This window comes from Coenobita brevimanus, chromosome 84, assembly GCF_032717465.1.
Source record: "Coenobita brevimanus isolate Jiangsu-jjx chromosome 84, ASM3271746v2, whole genome shotgun sequence".
NCBI lineage: Eukaryota > Metazoa > Arthropoda > Malacostraca > Decapoda > Coenobitidae > Coenobita > Coenobita brevimanus.
The window spans coordinates 29,312,227-29,338,167 of NC_137037.1; the positions used below are offsets into that span (position 1 = coordinate 29,312,227).

Below are 25,941 nucleotides of genomic sequence, written 5' to 3' on the forward strand. Positions count from 1 at the left end.
GGTCAGACTGAAGGAACATGAAAGGAAAACAGTGAGGTGTATTATTATTAATGTACTGATTTTCTTTATGCGGAACGATTTGGGAATAAATGAAACGAACTAGAGAGCAAGACAGACTTTGAACACCCAAACGAAATATAAATTACTCAGCTAGATAAAGTGCATGTGAGGGAAATATCTCAGTCCGGAGGTATTTAAAGGTAAAATACTGAAGAGTGTGGCTGTTTCAGTACTGAGGTTATCTATGTGGATGGGAGCAGGCGGCAGAGATGGAGGCGAGGATGGACGCGGGCAGCGCGAGGCCCCACCAACACAAGTTCGAAGCCCGCTGGATTGCCGCTGGGTACTCGTCTGTTGGGGACACAAAGCATACTATTAACTCACGTTGGGTTGTATTCTAAGTGGTTTGCGGGAATTTGTTTCACGTCTGCCGTAGCGATTTATTCTGAACATTATACCTCAATATCCTTTAGCATATTGTAATGTATATGTTCCAGTGGAAAAAATATAAAAAGCATACAAACGAATGCTAAGGTACAATGTGCAAAATGAATTCCCTAGAAACATGTGCCACGGAGCATCCTATATCACCTACAATACGGCCCAGAAACTGGGAAAATGTAACTCCTGTCTCTTAGCATCCTCTGAACAATAGTGAATCTCTTCCATCTGAATGCATGTTGCTGACGATTTCATTCAGCCTAGGACAGACCTTAAGAACTGGATGCCACTTTTTTATATGGTCACCACTAAACAGCCTTCCTGATTTAAAAATCAATACCTGGCGATAGCCTAATGACGTGCAAAATACGTTATAGTAAATGTTGTTACCCTAGTCCAGTCTCTCTGTCCGAGCAGACCCACTCAGGTGGCAGACAGCGCTTCACCAGGGTCGGAACAGGGTCCTTACACATGACAAGGTGCAGCGAAAAAAGAAGGCATAGCCCCCAAGAGGATAAGCTGAGTATCTGAGATATGTATGAGTTGTATTATCAGCCCAGACTTTAATTACTTGGTAAATGTGACTGAGATGTCGTGGAAGTGAAAGGGTTAGGATAAATGGAATGTGCTGATCTACTGATATTATCAATATACCCTACTGAGCCGAGTCATTTTCTTTGTTGTAACAGAAATATTGTTCCAAATTTTAGTCTAATAATTATGATATTGCTGCTTAACATTCTGAGAATTATGGTTAGGCTCCGACGACATCATTATTGGGTTACGAAAGTTATTTTTCATCTCCAAATTCACTAAAATGAAGAGAATATGTTTGTTTTGGCAACTGGACGTGTCTCGTCTTTACATAAACTACAGTGCCTCAGTACTGACAATGACAACTCCCCTCCTTGACGTGATTATGTCTTGGCTTCTCAATTCTTGCTGCCACCAGACGATTTATTCAACTTCGAAAAGCGCTGGTTGCAGTACAGGGGTTATTCCAGTTCAAAAACAGAGCTGGAGATACAAATAATTTGGAAATACCATTTCTTTCTTCTTAAACCTAGAAATTAGGTGGGCCAGTATCCACGTTGAAAAATGATGTATTAAAATGGGAGAACTACCAACAGTATGCCCGGCAAAATATGCCACACAGACCTTCACACATCAAACAAGCACTGAGAGTCCTGGCTTCACCTCCCGCTTATTTTTCTTCACAGATGTGGTCCATTTACATATCTGACCAAAAATATAGTGTTATCATTGACAGGGTGGAGGGCACACAATCAATGTGTACATTAGCAAATATGCTTACCTTTTCTGAGGGGCTGCATGATGGAAGGGGTCCACGGACCACCGGCCGGAAAAATGCGTTTTTGCTGGATAACATTATTTTCACCCTGACTCTATCGTGTAGCCTTAGATGAGAACACCTTCCACCACTGGAAGTATGATTGAAAGTCCTTTAAAAAAGTATTATACATTGTCCTTATGCTAGCTACTCGCCACTCGCCCAGGACTGGCCACGAAATGTAAGGTTGCCTCGTGCACCCAGCTATGGTGGTGGTATGGGAGTGGAGGAGTGCGTCTTGGCTGTGTGTGCCTGTGTGAGTGTGTATGTTGGTTGCGGCCAATGAGAACATAGCCGGGCCCTAAGCCTTGCTTCTGATTGGCTGGCCATATGTGCAAGTTTGTTTGGCGGCAGTTTTTGCCACGCCATTCGTCAGTCCCTACAGTTGTGCTCTGTTTGTAGCACGTAAAAAGGAATTCTTGGTGTTTTACAGCCATCTTTTGAAATTTTTACGGAGTTTCGTGTGTGAATACTGGGGTAACAATGTCCCGTCGTGCTGATGATAGTGATGAAAGTGTTCCTGGGCACTCAGGAATTGGTGAAAACAGTGGTTCTGTGGTGAAGTCGTTCTTCAGCAATAATCGTAAACGACACTGAAACTTCTGAGGAAAATAGTTGCATTAATGATGATAGTATTGATAACCCTGATTACAGCCTTAGTGATGATACTGGAAGTGATTCTAGTAATCGTGATAGTGTTCCGAGGTGATGATGATAGTAATGCTAGTGTTGTAGGTGGTGGACGTGATAATGTGGATGAAGGTGCAGTTGCTGCTGCTGCTGCTGTGGATGAAGGTGCAGTTGCTGCTGCTGCTGCTGCTGCTGGCTGTGATGGTGATGACAGTGCAACTGGTCGTCGTCAAAAACGTGTTCCAGCTACCCAGGTAGAAAAAAAGTGTCATGTTCATGTAAGGCAGCCAGAAAAGTGGGGGAAGAATATGGGCAAGTAGAAACGTAATACGGGGCAGGAATATGTGAGTTACGACACAAAAAAAGTTGTGGAAACTCGCAAAGTTGGTCCCCCTAGCCGTGGTGGCTGCTTTGAAAAGATGGGCAAAGAAGCAGTAGATGAAATTTTTACCAGTTCCTGGGCAATTGGCTGTTACAGTGCCCAGAATGCCTACCTTCTAAGCCTGATACGTGATGAGGCAGTCAAGAGGAAGCATACATATGCGGAGGTGAACCTCATGTCAGTCCACATTGTGAAGAGTATAGAAGTGGAACACCAGGAGACTGAAGTGTGCCGCTCTATCTTCGCAACCATGCAATGGCTTTTCTCCTGCAAAAGCACCGTGAGTCACCTAGGGACCTCAGTGCTTGACAAACGTGGACACAGTTCCTCTTCATGTGCCATCACCGGGCGTACCTCGGATCTTGTGCACGAGCACATCCAAGGTTTGTCTGCCGCTGCAAGTCACTACACCCGTTCCACAACCCCTCACCGACGTTACCTGGAGGCATGCAACAGCGTCACCGAGATCTGTGTCAACTACCTGACTTGGATTAACCAGAACAGGAATGATCAGTACAATGTGTCACAACGCTTTTATAGAACGGTGTTCGCACGAGATAACAACATCTTCTTCCAGCCACCAAAGACAGATGTTTGTTCAACATGTGAGAAGCTTAATCAGGCGATCAAGAACTGGACGGATGTTGGCCGTGATGCTGCTGACATTCAAGACCAGCTGGCTGTACACAAGGTTGATGCTCAAGTGCTTTGAGACCTCCTGCATCAGGCTGAGCAGACGGCACCCTCCAGTAACTCAACCAATGTCAAGATAGTGGCAATAGACCTGCAACAAACTCTTGCATGCCCATGGCTGTGAGCTGGTGTGACTTACTACAAGTGGAAGTTGTGGGTCAACAGCTTCTGCATTTATGACCGACAAGGAGGAGGCCACTATGTTTGTGTGGGACAAGGCGAGAGGGGGGCGTGGCTCAGACGAGGTGGCCAGCTGTGTGTTCAAGTGGATTCAGATAAAGATTGATCACCCACAGCGGGACTTCACCACTCTTTGTGTGTTCTGTGACAACTGTGAGGGTTAGAACAAAAACATCACTATCGTTTTTATGGCCCTGCAGCAAATGCATGTCAGGCATCTCTTCAGGGATGACCTCACCTTTATGAAGTCTGGCCACTCGTTAATACCCTGTTACCATATGTTTAGCCTGATTGAGAAGGTCCGCTCTGCTATGTAGATCTCTAGCACCAAAGTATACATTGCTGTTATAGCTTCCTCCATCAAAAGGCAGTTTTCTGTTGTGGTTACGAAACGGGAGGACTATTTGGACGTCAAAGCCCTGTTGAACCACATCACAAAACGTCAGGCAGTTGGTCCTCCAAAGTTTGCCAGCTGGTGGTTGACGTCATCTTTCCGGAGGGATATTACATCAAGAATAACTACAACCTTGATGACACTCCAGCAAACATCACCAAGGTGAGAGTGATGCAGGGAAGGACGAAGTATGCACTGGAAAGGCTTGACTTGTCCAACGTGGCACTGATGCCTAAGTACCCCACTGAGTGCCATAAAAGTGCAACGACCTCAGAAGTCTCTTAGGCGTTCTTGAGTCAGAGGCCTACACGCGGCTCAACAGTCTCCTTGGCCGTGAGGATGTGCTGAGGCAGGCACAAGGAAGGTATGAACATGCAGGTGAGGAGTCAGAGCCAGAGCATGATCCTGACGACGACTCTCTGGACATGTGCCAACTGTTTGTCGCACTGGTGTCATCAGGCACTAGTGTCAAGCCTCCTTCCTCTCCACCCATACCTCCATCGTTGACGACTATGGCCTGACAGTACACAACAGCGTTTGGATTAACTCTACAGAGACCTTCAGATACTAATTTCTGGTGTTTGGTGAATATACTAAGATTTTTCTTCCATCATTACTGTGATTAGTAATAATACTATTTTTTTTAAATACTTTTCTGCTATTGCATTATTCACCTGCACAGATGACAAGAGCAGTATATACATACAGACAGACATAGAGAGGACGAAACATAGGAAGCCCAATAGAGAGACAAACACACAGACATGAGAGGGGAGGGAATGAAAAGTTGGGAGTTGGATTGATTGTAACTATTACTTTTTTTTTTTTTTAGGCCTACCCTTATGACCCTTTTGAGGGGGCCATAGCCTAATAATATTGTATATTGGTACTTACCGTTATTCTAATCAATGTTGTTTTTTGCTTAAGCAATCAAGTTTTGCTAGAAAACGGGTTGGGCATTGATATATATATATATATATATATATATATATATATATATATATATATATATATATATATATATATATATATATATATGTTTATATATATATATATATATATATATATATATATATATATATATATATATATATATATATATATATATCATAGATATGGTCAAAATATTATAAGAATCACAGTCTACAACAAAAATAAAAAGTGTAACTTAACATGCAACCTCTTCACTGTCAGCACGAAAATATAGCTGTTGCCTAGAGCGCAACTCGTAGGTGTGCTACACCCGAGGAAAGTTCCGTCTTATACACCTGCCTGCCAGTTCGGACCTTTATGCGTGAGACAACCACTAGTGAAGCAAAAACCAGGCACTCTAATATCTGGAACCACTGTGTGGGAGGAGAGTGGTTAAGGGAGCAGGAAGGCTGGGGGAGCTGATAGAGCCTACCCTTCCCTCTTCCATCCCTATCCTTCCCACACAGTCACCAGATAGATGAATGTTGGCTACTGTTTCGCCACCACTTGTCTCTTGTTTACTATTCCGAAGTGGTGAGCGAGTGTATAACGCGGAACTTTCCTCGGGTGTACCTAAGAACACACCGCGAGTGAATTCTCGAACATACTATTGATTCCCCGTCGCAACTTTGATGTATTTTGTACAAAAAACTAAACAAGGGAAAATTTTGCACTCCATTCTCTGATCTTCCTGCAGAAAGCATGTACAACTTCCTTGTCCTTTTTGCATATAAAAACCTGAGTTATGACGGGGAATTGATCGTAATTGCGCTTCTGAATCCCAATTTAGGGACTAGACATCCAAAAATTTTCATAAGTTATGACAGGACAGGTTTCATAACAATCTATATCATACTATGATGTGCCTGCGACATAATTAGTCCCTGATAATGAAAAAATAGTTTTGATAACACAAACTGATCTTACCTGAACTATTCACTAAAATCTTGGAAGACGAGCAGATGATACGTTCTCTGAATATAAACAAATCAGTGTGTCAAAATGTAAGTGCCAGTAATAGCAAAACCATGCACAGATGCAAATGTCTTGCTGGACACAGGGAGCGGTTGTTCAGTGTACTGACGATGTTTTGACTCGTGGGTGGAATATAACGACCACGTGCTTGCTTTTACTTCAGAATATTTAGTTTTTCCCATTCTTTTTACTTTTCGTTTTTTGCCATTACCTTCGTTTTCCTTTGCATCATCATTATCTCTCCTATTGATCATACCTGTAGATTTAATCAGATAGGTTACAGAAAACCAAGGAATAGAGAGGATACAATAATGGGAGACAAATCAATAGAATGCCCAATGAAATGGGCCACACACCCGCTCATTCACCATTAAAACCTCTCGAATTATAGTTCCACCTCATAGGCACACCTATCCACACTAGGCTATGCTTCATATTTACCTATAAGATAGTGTCAATATGACGACTGTCAAGTCATCCCCATAATCCTCTCATAACCCATATCCCCATAAATACTGAACATCGATGGGAACATCAAACATACTTGTATTAGAATCAACACTGACGTTCAAGCCACTCACTTTGACAGCCGCCTAACCTAATAAAAGCTTCACTACAGTAAAAACAAGTCTTAACAGCCGTCAGCAGCTTTTCCTCGACATTGAACATATGCAAACCTTCCATACGAGTATACGGTACTTTCTTTATCAGTCTTGTCTTATGCATATTCCAGAAACTAGGTCTATAAATGTCATAACTAGCTTACAGTTATTTCCATAAAGTTTCTTCACTATTTATCATTGCGAATATTTGATCCACATATCAACTACCACTAAATAATCCTCTATGTTCGTCACTCACCAGTCTCTTTAGTATATTCTCTTTCTCTTTAATGAAACTCTTTCAGAAGCATTTCTACTGGCACGATTTTATCCGCGCCATTTTCAGTTCTCTTTATTTTTTATTTTTTAATCCCTGTTCAGTTCCTCTCACTTTTTTGCTTAGTCCTAACTTTAAATTGTAGCACAAACAACGTTTCTGAGTATGTCGCATTATTAATATTTTGTCAGCTTTTCTTGGTTGTCGTCCATTATGATACTTCCAAGGCAGATATAATGCCTAATTATGACAGATGACGTTACAGGATGGCATGTGAGATGCTTCAGAATCAATGGAGCAAACACTTCAGACATTCACTGATAATATAATGGCTCGCATAGTGAGGTATGACAGTCACTAGTGATTAAATTATCCGGTCCCAGAAGCACATTGTTCTAGTTTAATATTATCCCATAAGGACAAGGACTATATCACTAGTAATATTAGCTGGGCACCAAATTACAAAGAATTATTGTTTGCAGATGCAGATGTTTTACACACACACACACACACACACACACACACACACACACACACACACACACACACACACACACACACACACACTGATCCTCTGTCATACTGCTTGCTAATATCCATCACTACTAATTTTTCTGTCTGTCTGTCTCTGTCTGTCTGTCTGTCTGTCTGTCTGTCTGTCTCTCTCTCTCTCTCTCTCTCTCTCTCTCTCTCTCTCTCTCTCTCTCTCTCTCTCTCTCTCTCTCTCTCTTACTTCCTCGCCATCTTCTTTCACCATTTCCTTCCTTTCACATCATTTTAGGGTGCTTTCCCAGTTAGTACCATCGTCTCTTGGTCTGCAACAGCCGAGAGTCTGAGATTCAAGACCATTTAAGACCATAGCTGTAGCAGACGTTTAAAGTATGTGCTGGTAGTATGTCCTGTCATAGGTTGACCTATGTTCACATCCCGCCAGTTACATACACGAGTCACCACAGTACATCAACATACGTGCCACACTCATTGCAAACTTCTTAATATGTACTTAACCTGTACAAGAAATAGTAAATACTGTGCAGTAGCACTCTCTGTTTACCTCTGAAGAGTGGGTCTGATACTGCAATGGACCTCAAATGGTCTTATACTGATTAAGACTTTTGCCATAATCCCAAATCTCCCTCTCTTCCAACCCTTCCTGCCAATTATCAGACTCACCCGTGACGACGTGGATGGTAACGTTGGTGGAGGCAAGGTTTGTAACGTTGCAGTAATAGATGCCCGAGTCTTCTTTCACAGCATTACCCACTCGTAGCCACGACCGAGCCACAGACCCTCGTAGTTCAGTCTTCAGGCTGTGCATGAGTAGGCAGAGGATTGGTTAGGTAAATTCTAAGGAGCATCTGGTCTGCTCACATATCATGAAAATGGAGCCTTTCCGCTGCTCCAGGTTCTCGTCACATCACTCTTGCCAGCATAGGTAAACAACCATGCAAAAAAACTATTCAGCGTTCTGGTATCCATCCCAAACAACTAACAGAGGAGACAATATGTTGTGTTGGAACATGATGGACAAGTATCTGATGGAAAGATTAATACACCAGCGCATAAGAACAACTAATAAAAATAATGTAATTGTCTAAATGTGTAGTCTATGTCCGAAGATTTTACATTATAGGAAAACATGAAGTACTGGCTCCAAGATATATCACGGCCAAGGTGACTCATGGCAATAAAAACCGGAGCAGTGTCAAGGCATGAAGTATCACATTCAAAAAATAAGTTGGTATCATACCTCCAGCGACAAACAAAATCATAAAATGGGCTAAGTTTGCTTACTTGGATATAGTTTATGTGTAGGTTCTTCTTCCTTTAGTGACCGTTTATTTATATATATTTTTTTTTCAATAATGTAAATCATCCATTAATATTAAGTATGATTGTCTTGCAAGAAAGCAATATAAAGTAACAACCTGTTGTGCAACTGTCAGACTTATGAATATACAACCATTTGATGTTTTTTTCTTTTTCCTCATTCACCTATTCCATAAGTTCAAAAAGCAGGGAAAAGTATAGTAAAAATATAGACAACAAACTTACAACACGAGTAATGTGTTTAATTCCCTACGGATGTCAAAAAATATTTGTAACACGTTGAATGGTTTCTGGAATACCTATTCATAACACTTCGAATAAAGAATTTTCGAAATATAGGAGGAAAACGAGTATCGTTAGTATAGCACACGCACGCACGCACACACACACACACACACACACACACACACACACACACACACACACACACACACACACACACACAATTACATACTTGTGAGTATATATATATATATATATATATATATATATATATATATAATCATCATGAGCCGTTTGAGTATTCACTGCAGGACCGGCCTATCCCGACCGAAATAGGGACGATACAGCCAATGTATCTCTACCAAGTGGCTTAGGCTGTCTAGTAGAGATTGTATGTAGGGTGAGAAGTGCTTGTAAGTGTGACTGTAGTGTTCTTGTGGCATTGGATGTGTGTGTAGTCTGTGAACCAAGTGTAATCGGCCCGCGCAAGCCGACTGGGTGCAAACATACGTTACAGTATGCGACACTGGTTCAAACACAGCGCCCCTGGTGTCCGCCAATGCAGTACATGGTCAGGAGAACGCTTCCAAAGTTTAGTACCCTGGCGGGGCACGAACCCTCACTCTCCAGTGTACGAAAACCCACACTTTACCACTGTACCACGGAGGCTCCATATATATATATGCTTTTCTTTCCTTTATAGGTGGCTTTACATTGAGTAACAAGCCAAATGGTTTCCTGTAATCCAAGAAATCAATTACAACGCTGGGTGGTAACCATATAACCAAACCATATGTGCTCCCTAAGTGTCAACAAGTGGGTTGGTGGAGGGTTTGTGCCCCATTTGACTCAAAGTCAAATGGCCACCCCTTACGGGATTATGGCGTCTGCCAATATATATATATTATATATATATATATATATATATATATATATATATATATATATATATATATTGAACACAATGTCTGTAGCAGGTTGGTCACCAGGGTATCAAATTATGTAATAAAATAGGAGGACGAGAGATGATCGAAATCCATCGTTATTGATTCACAATACCTCGGACCATCTTAGTCCATCACCAGTTGAGTACAGTAGGATCCTAAATGAATCAATAAAGATGAATTTGATCATCGTTCTCGTGGTCCTGTTTATTTAGATTATATATATATATATATATATATATATATATATACACACACACGCACACATTACGTACTTATGAGTGTTTATATATATATATATATATATATATATATATATATATATATATATATATATATATATATATATATATATATATTACGTACTTATGAGTGTTTATATATATATATATATATATATATATATATATATATATATATATAACGTACTTATGAGTGTTTATATATATATATATATATATATATATATATATATATATAAACACTCATAAGTACGTAATGTGTATATATATATAACCTCGGTGGTACAGTGGTAAAGTGTGCGTTTCCGCACTTACAAGAATGAGGGTTCGCGCCCGGCCAGGATAATAAACTTTGGAAGCGTTTTTCCAGCCACATACTGCTTTGGCGGACATAAGGGGTGCTGTAGTTGAACCAGTGTCACATACTATAAAGTATGCTTGCACCCAGTCGGCTTGCGTGGGCCGATTACACTTGGTTCATAGACTACACTCACATCCAAAGCCACTCCAACACTACAATTACACTTACAAGCACGTCTCACTCTACATACAATCTTTACCAGACAGCCTAAGCCACTTGGTAGAAATACATTGGCTGTATCGTCCCCACTTAGATCAGGATAGAAAGGTCCTGCAGTGGACGCCCAAACGACTGATGAGATGATATGAGATATATATATATATGCAGTATAACTATATATCTATCTATCTATATATGTAGTATATCGATCTATCTATCTATATCAGTATCTATATCTATCTACTTACCTACCTACCTATTTATCTATCTATATATACAGATAGATAGATATAGATATATAGATAGATATAGTATTATATATATATATATATATATATATATATATGATATAAATGTGATATATATATATATATATATATATATATATATATATATATATATATATATATATATATATATATACAGATAGATAGATAGATAGATAGATAGATAGATATGCCAGGGGCAGGATCTCACTGCTACCAGGCGTGTCCCTGGGTGAAACGCAGGGAAATTCCTTGCAGATATACGAGGTACTGTCCCCAATGGTATCTCCTATTAATATATATAGACAGACAGATAGATAGATAGACAGACAGACAGATAGATAAATAGACAGATAGATAGGGCTCACCCGAATATACCGAATAAAGTGGGAAAAATATTGCATCTCGCCAGAAACTCTGTGGCAGGGAGGTGAGATTATTTGCCATTTTTCCCAAAACCAGACATAAATTCTACTGTTAATTATTTCACGGGCGTTGCTATTGGATCATTATCTACTAAAGATCCAATTGCACTTCCTCCTGTGCTTACGGGCAGTGTGCTGTCGAAGGTGAGTTGGCACTGCCCCAGCAAATCAGATACCGGGACATTAAACAAATTGTAATCCATGAAGACCTACTCATACCCAGTAACAACCCTCACAGAAGACTACAAACTTAATACCTTAATGACTGATTTAGGAAAACATTAGTTGGGGTATTGCAGGTTTGACTGAGAGCCACAGAAAAGAAAAAAAATTAATTCAGTTCTAACACTGCAACCACCGATTTTACTACAGACGTAGCCAAATGAAAGAGTTAGTGATGTAGAATTTTTATTTAACAAAAATCTTGAAGTGAACATTGTTAATTAAATTCAGCAGTGTATCTGACAGTAGCATGGATTGTAATTAGACTACGAAAAAGATACACCCTGAAAGTAATACAAATATACGAACCGACTTCTCAAAGCTCAGATGAGACATTTCTTGATGATATCTCCCAGATTATGGAAGAAGAAAACACCAGATGTTTTATGAGAGACTTCAGTGCAAGTGTTGGCAAACAGAAAAATGGAAGAGCATGTATGGGAAATTTCGGAGTGGAAGAAAGAAATGGCAGAGGAGAAATGGTGGAAAATTTTATTTAAATGTATAATGAACACATCTTTCACAAAACAACAGGAAGAAAATATACCTGAAGAAGTCCAAGTGGAGAAACAAAGAACGAAATCAACTACAATATGGCAGATAAGAATAACGAGATCATAAATGTCACAGTCAACAAAAAATTAAATATAGGATGTGAGGAAGTGACTAAAGAATGGTGGGTTGCACAGCCAGATTCAGTTTCATGAGTAAAAGAAAGAAGCTGATTAAAAATAAAAAGATATGCCCAATAAGAAGTATGCTAAAATAAAGCTGTCTTTCAGTTACGTATAACGAACAGGTTCTTGGCTCTAAGTTATGCTGACTTTGACACTGATGAGTTGAATGACAGACTAACAAAAGTGCTCAGAGACTCAGAGGAAGTAATATGGCAAGCTAATACAACCAAAGCCAAAAAGTATTCAAAACTGACTTTCGAGCTCACGAAAAGAAGGAAGGAGATGAAAATAATAACAATGATGAAATAGAAAGAGCGAATTAAACTTATCAACAACAGACTGAAAGAAGAAAAAAGAAAGAGAAACTAGGATAAGATCAAAGAAACCATAAAAAATGGAAAAAGTCTGAATCAGATTCGAAGTAAAATGGCATTAGGAAAGCGACAAATTATATCACAGAAAGACAAAAACAATGAAGTCATTAAATGCAGGGATAGGATGATGAAGAGAATGGAAGAATTTTACAAAGAACTGTATCCATCAAAGACAATAGTACCAACATCTAACTTTCAGCTGACGCAGATGAAATACCAGAAGTAACACCGGACGAAGCAACATTTCTCGTAAAAGTATGAAAAGAGAGTAGGCCCCCAGAGATGACTGAATAGAAGCAAATTTACTGCCAGATGCAGAAGCAGAAGCCCAAAACAGGTTCGCAAACTTATTTACTCAGTGTAGAAGAAGGAAATTCCCAATACCTGGAGTAATTCAATAGTTATTTTGCTTTACAAGAAAGGCGACCCTGAAGACCTTAGTTACTGTCGACCCATTAGCTTATTATCAGTATTTTGCAAACGCTTCACTAAAGTCCTTACGAAGAGAATAACAACAGATTTGGAAGAAAACCAACCTCGTGAGCAGGGAGGTTCCCCAGGCGGGTATTCGACTACTCATCTTCACACAGTGGATCAGGTAATTGAGAAAACAACAGAAAATCGCAAGCCACTGTACTGAGGTTTTGTCGATTAGGAAAAGGCTTTCTACTCAGTGCTACAGTTAAATTACATAAAGACTAGGGAAAAAATTAAGACTGAGAAGGGCGTGCATCAGGGAGATTCAATTTCATCTAAATTATTTATGCCATGCCTAGAAAGAATGTTCAGAAAGTTAGACTGATTTAAGAAAGGAGTAAACACAGATGAACAGAGCTTAAACCATTTAAAATTTGCAGATGACATTGTCTTATTCTCGGAAACAGCAGACATTGCAGGAAATGGTATATGACCTAAACAGAGGATCTCTCAAAGTTCGGCTTAAGATTAACCGGAATAAAACTAAGGTTACTTTTAATATAAATACACCAAAGACAGTCATCAAAATAAACGAAGAAATTCTTGAAGTCGGGGAGTACACTGACTTGGGGAAAATATTAACACTAACGAAACACCACGATAGCGAAATCAAAAGACGCACTAGAGTTATTTGTAAACCTTTTGGTAAACACTGATACATAATGAAAAGTAGTTTGCCAGTATGACTGAAACGAAAAAAATATAACGAATGTATAATCCCACCTATAACGTACAGTTGTGAGACCTGGAAAATGATAAAATCGATGGAAAATCAACTAATCCGTCCTCAATGGGCAAGGGAAAGGTCAATGTTGGGATTATATTTAAGGGACAGGAAAAGATAAACTTGGGTTAGGGAGCAGAAAAAAGTCAACGACATTACAGAAGTTACAAAAGAACAGAGATGGAGGAAGGCAGGTCTTTCTATCTATCTATTGCCAGACGCCTCAATCCCGTTCGGGGTGGCCACAAACAAATCGCCTCCAAGTAGCCCTGTCCCCCGCCATTTCACTGCCCCGCACCCAACTCACATTCCCTCTCTCATATACCTCTCCACCTCATCCCTTCATCTCATCCTCGGCCTCCCCGTCCCTCTTCCCCCCTCCACCATGACACACATACACTCTCTTCGTCAGTCTTTCACCCTCCATCCTCTCCATATGGCCAAACCACCTCAGTGTATTCCTACTAACGCTTCCTATCACATCCACATCCACACCACAACGCTCCTTTATATCCTCATTTGTCAGCCTGTCTCTCCATGTGACTCCACGGGCTCCTCTTAAATAACTCATTTCCACTGCTCTCACTCTTGACGTGTGTCCTTCCAGCAACATCCAAGCTTCACTTCCATACGTTAGAGTTGGTATCACAATACTGTCATGTAGTAACTTTTTCATTTCCATGCTCACTTCCCTGCTTCTTATCACTTTCAAGGAACCAGCAACCTTTCTTCCCTGCTGTACCCTTTCAAGCACTTCACTCTCCAAACCTCCATCCTTACTCATCACACTATCCAAGTACTTAAACGACCTCACATTTTCCAATTCCTCACCATCCATCCTCGCTGTACATTTACAGACTTCACCTTTCTCAAAGACCATTACTTTACTCTTCCCTACATTCATCTTTAGATTCCGTTTCTTACACACTCTCCCAAACTCATCCACCAAGCCTTGCAGCTCTCCTTCGTCATCACTCAACAACACAGTATCATCTGCAAACAACAGTACAGGGAGTTTCCAAACACTACCCGCTCTCACCAGGGCCACTCCAACATCCACTAGCCTACCTTGTACCTCTTTTATTACCCCCATCCATGTACAGCTTGAACAACCATGGAGACATGACACATCCCTGTTTCAACCCAACCTTCAAAGAGAAAAATTCACTCAGTTCACCATCCACACGCACTGCAGCCTTAGCACCATCATACATACTCTTCACAGCATTTAACAACTTCCCATCTACCCCATATATTCTTATTACTTTCCACAATCCTTGTCTATCCACCCTGTCATATGCTTTCTCCAAATCCATGAAAGCCGAATACAACTTCTTTGCCTTCTCTAGAAACTTTTCCACTAAAGATCTAAGAATGAATATCTGATCTACACAACCTCTTCCCTTCCTAAAGCCTCCCTGTTCTTCTCCAACTAATTCCTCTGTTTTTTCTCTAACTCTGTCAATAAGTACACTTTTCCTATTATACTAAGAAGACAAATGCCCCTATGATTACCACACACTTCTTTTTCCCCTTTTCCTTTGTACAAGGGAATATTTGTACCTGACTTCCAATCCTCCGGGACTCTACCTTCCTCCCAGGCCAATCACCACATTTTCCACATCCATTCTACTACTATCTCTCGCCCATACTTCAGCATTTCACCACACACTCCATCAATTCCTGGGGCTTTCCCCAATTTAATTTTCTTCATTGCTTCCACAACTTCTACCCTACTGATTTCTTCCTGTCTTTTCACCTCCCTTCTTCTCCCAGCCATTCCCCAGCCACTTATACTCGCATTACTTCCATCCTCTATGTTCAACAATTCCTTAAAGTGTTCTCTCCATCTGCTCACTTTTTCTCCCTTCTCCATTAGTAATCTACCATTTTTATCTTTCACTCCCATGCTAACTTCACTTCCATCCTGTCTTACTCTTTTCACCTCTTTCTAGAACATTTTCTTACAGTCCCTCCACTTTACACTCAAGTTCCTTCCAAATTCCTCATCTGCTCTCTTCTTACTCTCTCTTACTAATCTCTTCACCTCTCTCTTTCTTTCTACATATAACTCTCTCTTCCGCCTCTCAACTTCTTCCACGCCCCTATTTCTCATCCATTCATTGTATGCTTTCTTCTTTTGTGCCACAGCCTGTCCCACCTCTTCATTCCACCATGCTGTTCCTTGCACACCCCTCCATCTTCTTTTCATCCCACACACCACATCACATGCTGCACATATTTCTTCTGTAAATATCTTGCACACACCTTCCACGTCCTCCATCTGCTCCAATTCATATTTGCCCAATCGTTCCTCCACTTCCCTCTTATACTCTGCCTTTTTCTCATCCTCTTGTAACCTTTCCACTCTCCTTACAAATACTCCTTCTTCTCGTCCTTCCCTTCTTCTATTTCTCCATCCTAATTGGACCTTGATTCTGGCCACCACCAAGTAGTGGTCAGAAAGTCCACTCCCCCAACCTCTATATGCTCTTGCATCCATTACACATTTTCGCATCCTTTCATCCACACACACATAATCAATCATTGCCTTCCTTTCATTCAGTTCACCATCCACCCTTCTCACCACTCGCCATGTATGCCTGTGGATCATTTTGTGCCTGAAGAGGGTATTGGCTATCACCAACCCCCTCCCAGCACAAATGTCCACTAACGCACTGCCATTCTCATCTGTCTCAGCAGGCACACCCCACTCACCAACTATTCCATCCAACTTCACATTCTCTACTTTACCATTCATATCACCGATCAAAAACACTCTCTCATTCCTTCCAAACTTTTCCACGCAGGTAATGTAGCAAAAATGAGGAAAAACTGATGGAGCAAAAGGCTGACTGACTGGTCTCCATGAGATTGTAAACGTAAAAGAAAAAGGCCAGAAAGGAGAGATGATATATATATATATATATATATATATATATATATATATATATATATATATATATATATATATATATATATATATACATCTGTGAGTATAAAGTTCATTTAAATTCATTAATTGAAATGAAAGAAAAGCATTCAGGAGCCGAATGCTAATCGTCTGCCAGAATATGCTGTTGGCGAAGTTACAAGCTACTTGCAAAACGAATATGATGAAAATTCGAAAAACTATACAGAATTCAGTCACCGCGTTTCACAAAAAGCCAATCCATATTAAAACTATTTTACTTTTTACAGCCATTTTGGTTCCTTTGACCTTGATCTCGAGTGCCCATTTTCGAACTCGTCAAAGATTTTAGCCATATCTTGATACCCTGAAAGTTTCATACTGATAGCTTAAGTCGTTCATGAGATATAGTAGAAACACACACACACACACACACACACACACACACACACACACACACACACACACACACAGACCTAGGCGGGCAAAAACATTATCGTTCCGCCTTGGTAAGGGCGGGCAATAATTACAAATACTGATTCAGAGGTTACTGACCACTTATAGCTCTGTGTTTGGAAGAAATATGGGTCAAGTTTATTTTCAGTCGTCTAACATATCTTTTACGGCCCATCGTTAGAAAGAAGCTTCACAGTTTTTGTGTTTGTATTTGTATGGCAATGGCTTCCCCGCAAACAAAACAAAGAAAAATGCGGGACCGATTAATAGCATTTCCACAGCAGAATGTTTCCAAATGCCATTGTGTCCATATTTTTATTGAGCCCACAATGGCCGATCCTTACCAGAAATCCGAAAATATTATTTTCACATATTTTCGTGCACTGTGATTTCCGAGAATTTTGAACCACCGCGTCGAGCGCGATAGCCAATATTTTTGTTGGTTAGGTGGTGGCGGCCATCATCCACTCACTTGATGTAGTGCTGCCTACTTCATCCTTAGTCTTTATCATGCTTTTTCTGTGCCTGCCCTCCTCTCATCCTATTTCTCCCATCTTTCCTGTCACTTCTTATTGCCTTTATTTCCTTTACAGGTGGCTTTACATTGAGTGACAAGCCAAATGGTTTCCTGAAAGCCAAAAACCATTTTACAATGCTGGGTGGTAACCATATAACCAAACCATAAGTGCTCCCTACGTGTCAACAAGTGGGTTGGTGGAGGGTTAGTGTCCCTCCCCGTAAAACAAATAACTCAAAGTCAAATGGCCACCCCTTACGGGATTGTGGCGTCTGGCAACAGATAGATAGATAGACAGACTTTTCTGGCACTCCCGGCCATCACCTCGACCCAGTGCAAAAAGAATTTGGTCAATATCTCTAACCGTTCTTGAGAAAGAAACGAACAAACGCACAGAGATACACACATACAAAACTTACCTTTATTGTTTAGATACCGTCGAATAATTCTCCCTCCGTTATGGCAGACCCTTACTGGTGAAATGGCCATAAGATTAATTTCGTTGCCTATAACATTTTTTTTCCTTGTTGAAGACTCCTAAACCCTTTGATTACCCTATGTTTGCAATAGCTGAATAAAACTACCAGGAATTAGTGAGATGGCGTTCGTAACTTCGTATTATCAATTGAAAGTGCCGTTAATGGGTCACATGTAATTATTAAAATACTATGCTTGCAATTCATTACAGAGTAAATGTGATTAGCTTGCATTCCTCATTAGAGTAAATGTGATTAGCTTGCATTCCCCATTAGAATAAATATGATTAGCTTGAATTCCCCATTAGAGTTAATGTGATTAGCTTGCATTTCCCATTAGAGTAAATATGATTAGCTTGCATTCCCCATTACACAGATATGATTTGCATGCATTCCCCCTACAGAGTAGATGTTATTGGCTTGCATTCCCCATTACAGAGACGTTATTGACTTGCATACCCCATTACAAAGTAGCTATTATTGGCCTGCACTCTCCGTTATAGACGTTATTGGCATGCATTCCAAATTACAGAGTAGATGTGATTATTTTGCATTCCATATTACACAGGATAGTCATCAAAGACAGGAAAGTCCGCCCAGTTTACTATAGCATACTACACAAGTAATCGTAAAGTAATGGTGACATGTTTGTAGATTTTCGATCTGTTTTTAAAATTCTACTTTCAACACAAAGTTCGCAGCTGGAGGCCAATGTTTGATATTTAGTACATTCTTATTCGAGGATGCTCCAAGAGTAGATTCAACGGATCACTTATCAGATGGCTTCTCTTATTGCCTATATTGGCCTGCCTGGCGAGGGGGCGGAATGGTGGTCCCGTTCACTCCGAGTGATGATGGAACCCACCTACATCTGCCCATTATTTATTTTTTATTGGATTCTACATATCCCATTTAAAATGTGTTAAAACGATGACATGGCTGTTGCGATGAATGATAATGATGATGATGATGAAGATGATGATGATGATAAAAACGATGGATGATTATATGAAGACGACACTGATAAACAATGTAACCGTCCCCACACCTGGACTGTCAGTGCATCGCTCGGTGCCTCCGTTCGGACGCACTCATGGAAACACATCACTCATTACACGCCAATTAGACAACATCTCGGCTTTTTTACTTTATATATAAAGTACAAGCGACTCTGTTTGATCAAGTCATCATGTACTGAACCAGCAAGAGCATAGGAGTCCGGGACTGGGCTCACTGATCCAGACAACTAAGGCAAGGGACACTACATGTATTCTCATGCCCCTGTGTGGAATTATATATTATGACCCTTACGGCCCGTAGTCGGCTGGAAAGACATAACTCATTCTTGACAACTAGACGTCCATTTTCTGGATATATAATTACTGTATCTTCTGTTTTAGATTGCTTCCTAAGTATACGTGAGTTGGATGGTGGGCACCCTCACCCAACACAATACCGAAAAATAACACAAACAACCCATTTTAGAAATCCTTAAAGAGCTCGTTGAGCAAGAAAGTCATCTACTTACACTGAATCAATGTGTGTGTGTGTGTGTGTGTGTGTGTGTGTGTGTGTGTGTGTGTGTGTGTGTGTGTGTGTGTGTGTGTGTGTGTGTGTGTGTGTGTGTGTGTGTGTGTGTGTGTGTGCGTGCGTGCGTGCGTGCGTGCGTGCGTGCGTGCGTGCGTGCCACACTAAAGCACCGCTGCACCTCATCACTCTTATGTTCCCTTAATCAATTCACAGAATCGTCTGAAGATAACAAGAATTATTCTAAAAACACTTCAGTATGGGAAAATGTTGATGAAGATTTTTGTCTTTCACTGTGAAAGTTTCTCCTATGCAGAATATGACTGTATGGATTAAGAACTTCTTCTACAGTTGATGACAATTTCAGGACTCTGAAATCTATGATCTGGGTCAGACACATTAACATAATTACAAGACACTATCACCGCCATACCACCACCCGAGATTGTACTACACCACCCCATACTTCAATAACATCACACCAATATCCGCCAAACCATTCTACCACCACACCACATCACAACACACTACATTACATAGACTGTTAATCATTCCACACCACCTCTACACCTTCTCCTCGTCAAATATCAAACTACAGCACAGCAAACCAAATCAATTGTCACATCGCAACTCATTGCACACCAAATCACGCCACACAATATCCCCTCCCTATCACACCACATCAAGCCACTCCACATATCAGCACTGTCACACCACACACACACCACACCAAAAGCACACACCATTTCTACCACAGCACACTTCATACCCCATCTCACCCATACCACGGCATCATACCATACCACATATGAGTTCACACCACGCCAAATCTTACTGCATTTCTAACAAACTCTGTCACAACACGCCCCAACGATTGTCTGCCACACTATTTTCCAACCACATTCACGTCAAATGGTTACCACTCCATATCACACCACCACCGCATGTCTAAACTTTCATGCCTACCATACTCCCATCACATGTCATCCCTACTGTATTTCCACAGCCACACCATTACTCTCACATTAGCACCACTGCATATCTCTATCCTATGACACTATACCAAACCACTTCCCTACCTGACTTCATACCCCATCACGCTACGGAAACTCTCTATCACCACACTACAGCACATCTCCACTGTATCATTTTACACCAACATACCCGTACCAAGCCTCATATTCCACTACGCCACAACATACTACTGTCACAGCACCATAGCACAGCACCAGCAATACATGACCTTTGGCTGTATTCATCGTCACTCAAATTATGGGGAATACGTCAAGCGTTAATGAAATGCTGAAATGCGGCTTGTAGCCAGGCTTTGACGGGGAGGAGGAATAGAGAGGTAAGGAAGGGGGAGGTGGAGAGAGATAGAACAGAGGAAGGAGTGGAGAAATGACAGCTGATGAGAGGACAAAGCAAAAAAAAAGAAAAAAAAAAGAGGAAAAAAAAAAAAGGGAGAGAGAAAAAATGAGAGGGTCAGGCATTTGGTAAGGGTAGGAAGGGATTTGGAGGGGGAGAGAGGAAAAAACGGAGAAGGGAAAGGAAGGAAAGGAAAAGTTACTTGGTAGGATTCAGAGAGAGAGAGAGAGAGAGTAAAAAGGGCATAAAGAAAAGCAAACAGCATGTCCTTTTGTGGTTGTCTGGCATGGGGAAGGTTTTAACTAACAAAATGAAACAAAAGCATTCGGGGGCCGAATGTTAATCGCCTGCCAAAAATATGTTGTTAGCTAAGGTACAGGCTACCTACAAACCTAATTTGAAAAAAAAATCGCAAAACTGCTGAATTCAGTCACCGCTTAAAAAAAAGAAAAAAACAACAGTAATATTTTTAAAGAATATATATGGTGGCTGGCATTCGGTCGTCTTTAATCAAATCCTCACCAAATGTAATAGGCTCCTGCACATCCACATACTTGCTGTTTCCTGAAGGTTTGGTGAAAATTCTTCCATAACATTTCCAGATATTTTGAACACACACACACACACACACACACACACACACACACACACACACACACACACACACACACACTGACAAAAACTATATCATCTTGCCTTGTTAAAGGCGGAAGATAACTATTTCGTCAGCTAAAGGCAAGGATAGAAAAGCAGGAGAGCTCCCTCCCACCCACCAAACCCTCCAGGCAAGGCCGGCAGGAATTTGTGAGAAGTACCACCATGCAGCATAGGAAAGCTGACGTGGAAAATCCGTAGGACTGAGGGAAAGGAAACCATATTATACTGTACAATATCTACCTGAAAAGAAGAGTAACATTAAGTCAACAGTATTGATCAGTGTTATTCTGCAGTTGTATCCCCCAGCCTCTGAAAAAGGAAAGAAAAAAGTAATTTAAAAAACGAAAATGTATTATTCAGGAGTGAAAGGTCAGTACTGAATCAAAGTTTACTACATTGGAAAGCAGTTTCTTCCTAGGAGGAGGCAGTGGCTGAATTGGTAGAGAGATGGCCTAATGGACCCAGGTTTGAATCCCGGCTGGGGCAGAAAACAGTTTAAGGATTTCAATTTCATTGAAGCAGACTTACTAATCTGCCAGAAGGTCAGCCGACTTGTCATAAAAATAACCACGCTAATACCAGTACACCAGTCCTGTGTAAGACAGCCCTACCATGTACAGTATTCAATATGGACGGTGGGTGTAGGCGCCCAAATGGTGACATGCGGAGGAATATGGACTGTAAGAGGACTACTGGGCCATGAGAACAGGTTGTGAAGCCTATGCACTGGGTCGGACACACACACACACATTTTCTCTCTCTCTCTCTCTCTCTCTCTCTCTCTCTCTCTCTCTCTCTCTCTATATATATATATATATATATATATATATATATATATATATATATATATATATATATATATACGCATATGCAGAAACTTCACTTTACCGTGAAGACATGTATGCAAAATAACCTGAGTAGAAATGAAAGGAACAGCCCATGTAGTAATTCAGGCTTTGTTTACAAAATCCCCTGTAAAAGTTGTAACACATTTTACTTAGGAGAATCTGGAAAAGATTTGGAAACTAGAATCTCACGACATAAATACAGTGTAAGGACAGCCCAACAGAGCAGTGGTTTGTTTCAGCACAAAGCATCCAGTGATCACCATACTGACTGGGCAGGCTCGAAGATTCTAGCAAGATCAAAAAGCTTTGATGAAAGAAATGTGATAGAATCTTGCTTAATTTCTGGTACTTATGAAAAGAATGTAAACATGAGCTATGGTCATTTTAAGTGTGATAAGTTGTTAACTGAATTAATAATATTATAAAGGAGTACTCCCCAGACGAACAATTGATTGTACCTTGTCGTCTCCTGGTAGTACAGTCACACGTGTGTGGGACACACCTAGCATTAATCCTCTACAGTAGCTCTTAAGCCGCAGTAAAACCCCCTTTTGTCAGGTGTATCCCTAAGGAAAAAGGTCAGGTACACTTATTGTTTTGTGTATAGCACATTTTTAATTCAGGTCATCCTTTGTTTCTGTGTGCCACTCCCTGCTGCAGGTGTGCTCGAGTTAAGCCGCAGTATATACCCCTTTTGTCAGGTGCATCCCTAAAGTATAATGTCAGTTACCTATTGTTTTGTGTATCGATCGGTTTTAATTCAGGTCATCGTCTGTTCTGTGTGCCACTCCCTGCTGCGGGTGTGCATAAAAGATGTCTACTCTTTACGTTTCTGTATCACTCTGTTTGAAGATGAAATATACGAAAGTACTCACTGTCACTCCTTTCATTTCTCCTGTGGTTATTTGGCACACACACACACACACACACACACACACACACACACACACACACACACACACATATATATATATATATATATATATATATATATATATATATATATATATTACAGAACTCGACCCAAGAATGGACCCTGTGGCACTCCATTTGTAACATCTTTCCAGTCTGACTGTTTATAATTTTTCATGACTGTTTACATCCAGTAAACAAATTATCAGCTCACCCGAACAGGTTGCCTCTGCACCCAGACATCTTCAGTTTCTGAAGTAGTCTTTTATAGGGAACTTTATCAAATGCTTTTTGAAAATCAAGACAGACATTGTCAAAGGATTTGGTTTCATTGTGCATATTGAATATATTATAGAAGATATCCAAGAGATTTGCAACACAAGAGTGATTATTCCGAAAACCGTGTTGTGAATCTTTGATGAGAATTTTATTTCTAAGTGCTTAAGAAACTTATACTGAGGTTTACTTTATTGGTCGATAGTTTGGGGGGGTTCGCTTTATTGCCTTTATTTTAAATATTGGAGTTACATTTGCTCATTTCCACTCATGGGACAGCTTAATACTTCTTACTGATATGCTGAAACATTCAGCTAGTGGCCTAAATATTTAATTAATTGCTTCCTTGAGAATATACAGCGATGATAATTTTATCTGGCTCCGGTGTTTTATTCACTTTAAGTTTACCATGTGCAAGTCGTACATCATTCTCACTAACAGTAAAGCTGCTGTGTTAATCTCTTCAAAGACAACAGGAAAAGCTGGAGGAATGGAATCATTTTTTTTACTGTAATATGAATGCCAAAAAAGTGTTGAGAATTTTCGCCAATCTCCGTTTCATCTTCTCTATGCTCTCCATTATCTGTGACTAGTGGGCCAGTTATTGGTGCTATTAACTTCGTGCACTTGATATAGCTGAAAAATTTCATAAATCTTTAGGGGTGGATTCACTGATATGAGAAACATGAGCTTCAGAGTTTTCTTGCTTCACTGTATTATTTTGTTTCCTTTATGACAAAGGTCATCATATTTATTTTAATCAGTTTGATTCTTTGTGGCAATATCATTTTTTGTGTCCATTATATTTAGCTGATAGGCAACACTTAATACCCATATTCCACCATCTTGATTGAATATTTTTTGCAAACTGTCTGTTATGCATTGGAATACATAACTTGACTGTTTTTACTGAGAACATCTGTGAATAATTTCATCCTTCATCAATATCTACTGTTTGAACATTGAAATTCCAGTCACTAGATCAATAATTTCCATTAAATATTTAACATCTGCTCTCTTGTAGTCAGACACTTTCTCGTAAGTAGCCCTGACATTGTCGTCGTTGAAATTAAGTTTGGACTTGACCAAACAATGGTCACTAATACTGAACTCTTCTCCTACCTTAGCATTAAAGTACTTACAAAATTTTCTAATGCAGTGAAAACCAGATCTGCTGTGCTATTTCCTCATTTTAGACAGTCTCTGAGCTGATGCAATGACCTTTCATGCAAGTTGGTGATTGGATTCAACCCTTTGTGTGAAGACAGTGCCTCTCTGGATTTGGCAACTGGTAAATTAAAATCCCCCCGTATTACAGCACTATATGTACCACATATTCCAGCACTTTGATTGCAAATTTCACTATCAGTGTTACTGGACTGAGCTGGTGGACCATAAATTAACCCAAATACTGTTGTGCTATGAGCGTTATCTTTAATCTGGAAATAAACATTACCAATGTTACCGATAGAGGGCTTGGCATTATGAATGATGAAGTACTACTTTTATGTATAACAGTACACAACCCCTCACTCTGTGATTTTCTATGCCAGGAAGATAAAACCAGTGGCCAGAAGTTTGCAAAACTGTTTCCTCCAAGAAAAAACTAAAACAAGATAAACGAGATCCACATTCAAGATCCGTTCATTTTGAAATGACTGGACACACTGCATTTGAAAGACTGGTCATAAGCAGCAGGAAATACAGATGGAGGTCACAGGCAGTAGGAAACACAGAGAAAGACAGTTCCACAGCTGAGCTGTTGCATACACAAACTGGGAGTACTGGTTAACACTTGCGTTAGAAAGCTGGACAAAAAAAGGATGAGAGTTTTATTGCTACAGAGCTGCAAGGCACCTGCCGTAGTGATGGAGGGATTCAAGCAGACAGTTCAGAGGAGCTGTGACCACTGAGGTAGCGATTGAAAAGAGATAAAAATGCAACAATGCGGTGAAGACAGAGGTTAAAGGGAGTCAGTGAGAGGAAGAGAGCTAATGCGACAACAAGCCTCTTACTCCACCTTGTTGAGAAGAGTTGTATGTGGGAAGCCTCCCCACACATGAGAGTTGTACTCTACACAGGAGCGAATAAAACCTGTGTATAAAGTCAACAGCTGTACAGGGATAAAGAAGGTATGGGGTTGTCTTAGCACACCTAAACTCTTGCAAGCAGA

At 40.3% G+C, this 25,941-nt stretch overlaps 1 protein-coding gene across 1 annotated transcript in view; it reads right to left on the reverse strand.

Annotated features, from left to right (window-relative positions):
- Window positions 1–238: 238 nt before the first annotated feature.
- The window catches only part of LOC145410113 (cell adhesion molecule DSCAM-like), a 172,570-nt gene continuing 146,867 nt past the window's right edge, over window positions 239–25,941 (reverse strand). Inside the window, exons 7-8 of the mRNA XM_080280312.1 lie at window positions 8,071–8,207; window positions 239–351 (exon numbers count right to left, since the gene is read on the reverse strand). Coding sequence (XP_080136438.1) covers window positions 239–351; window positions 8,071–8,207 — 250 coding nt within the window. The remainder of the gene's footprint in view (window positions 352–8,070; window positions 8,208–25,941) is intronic.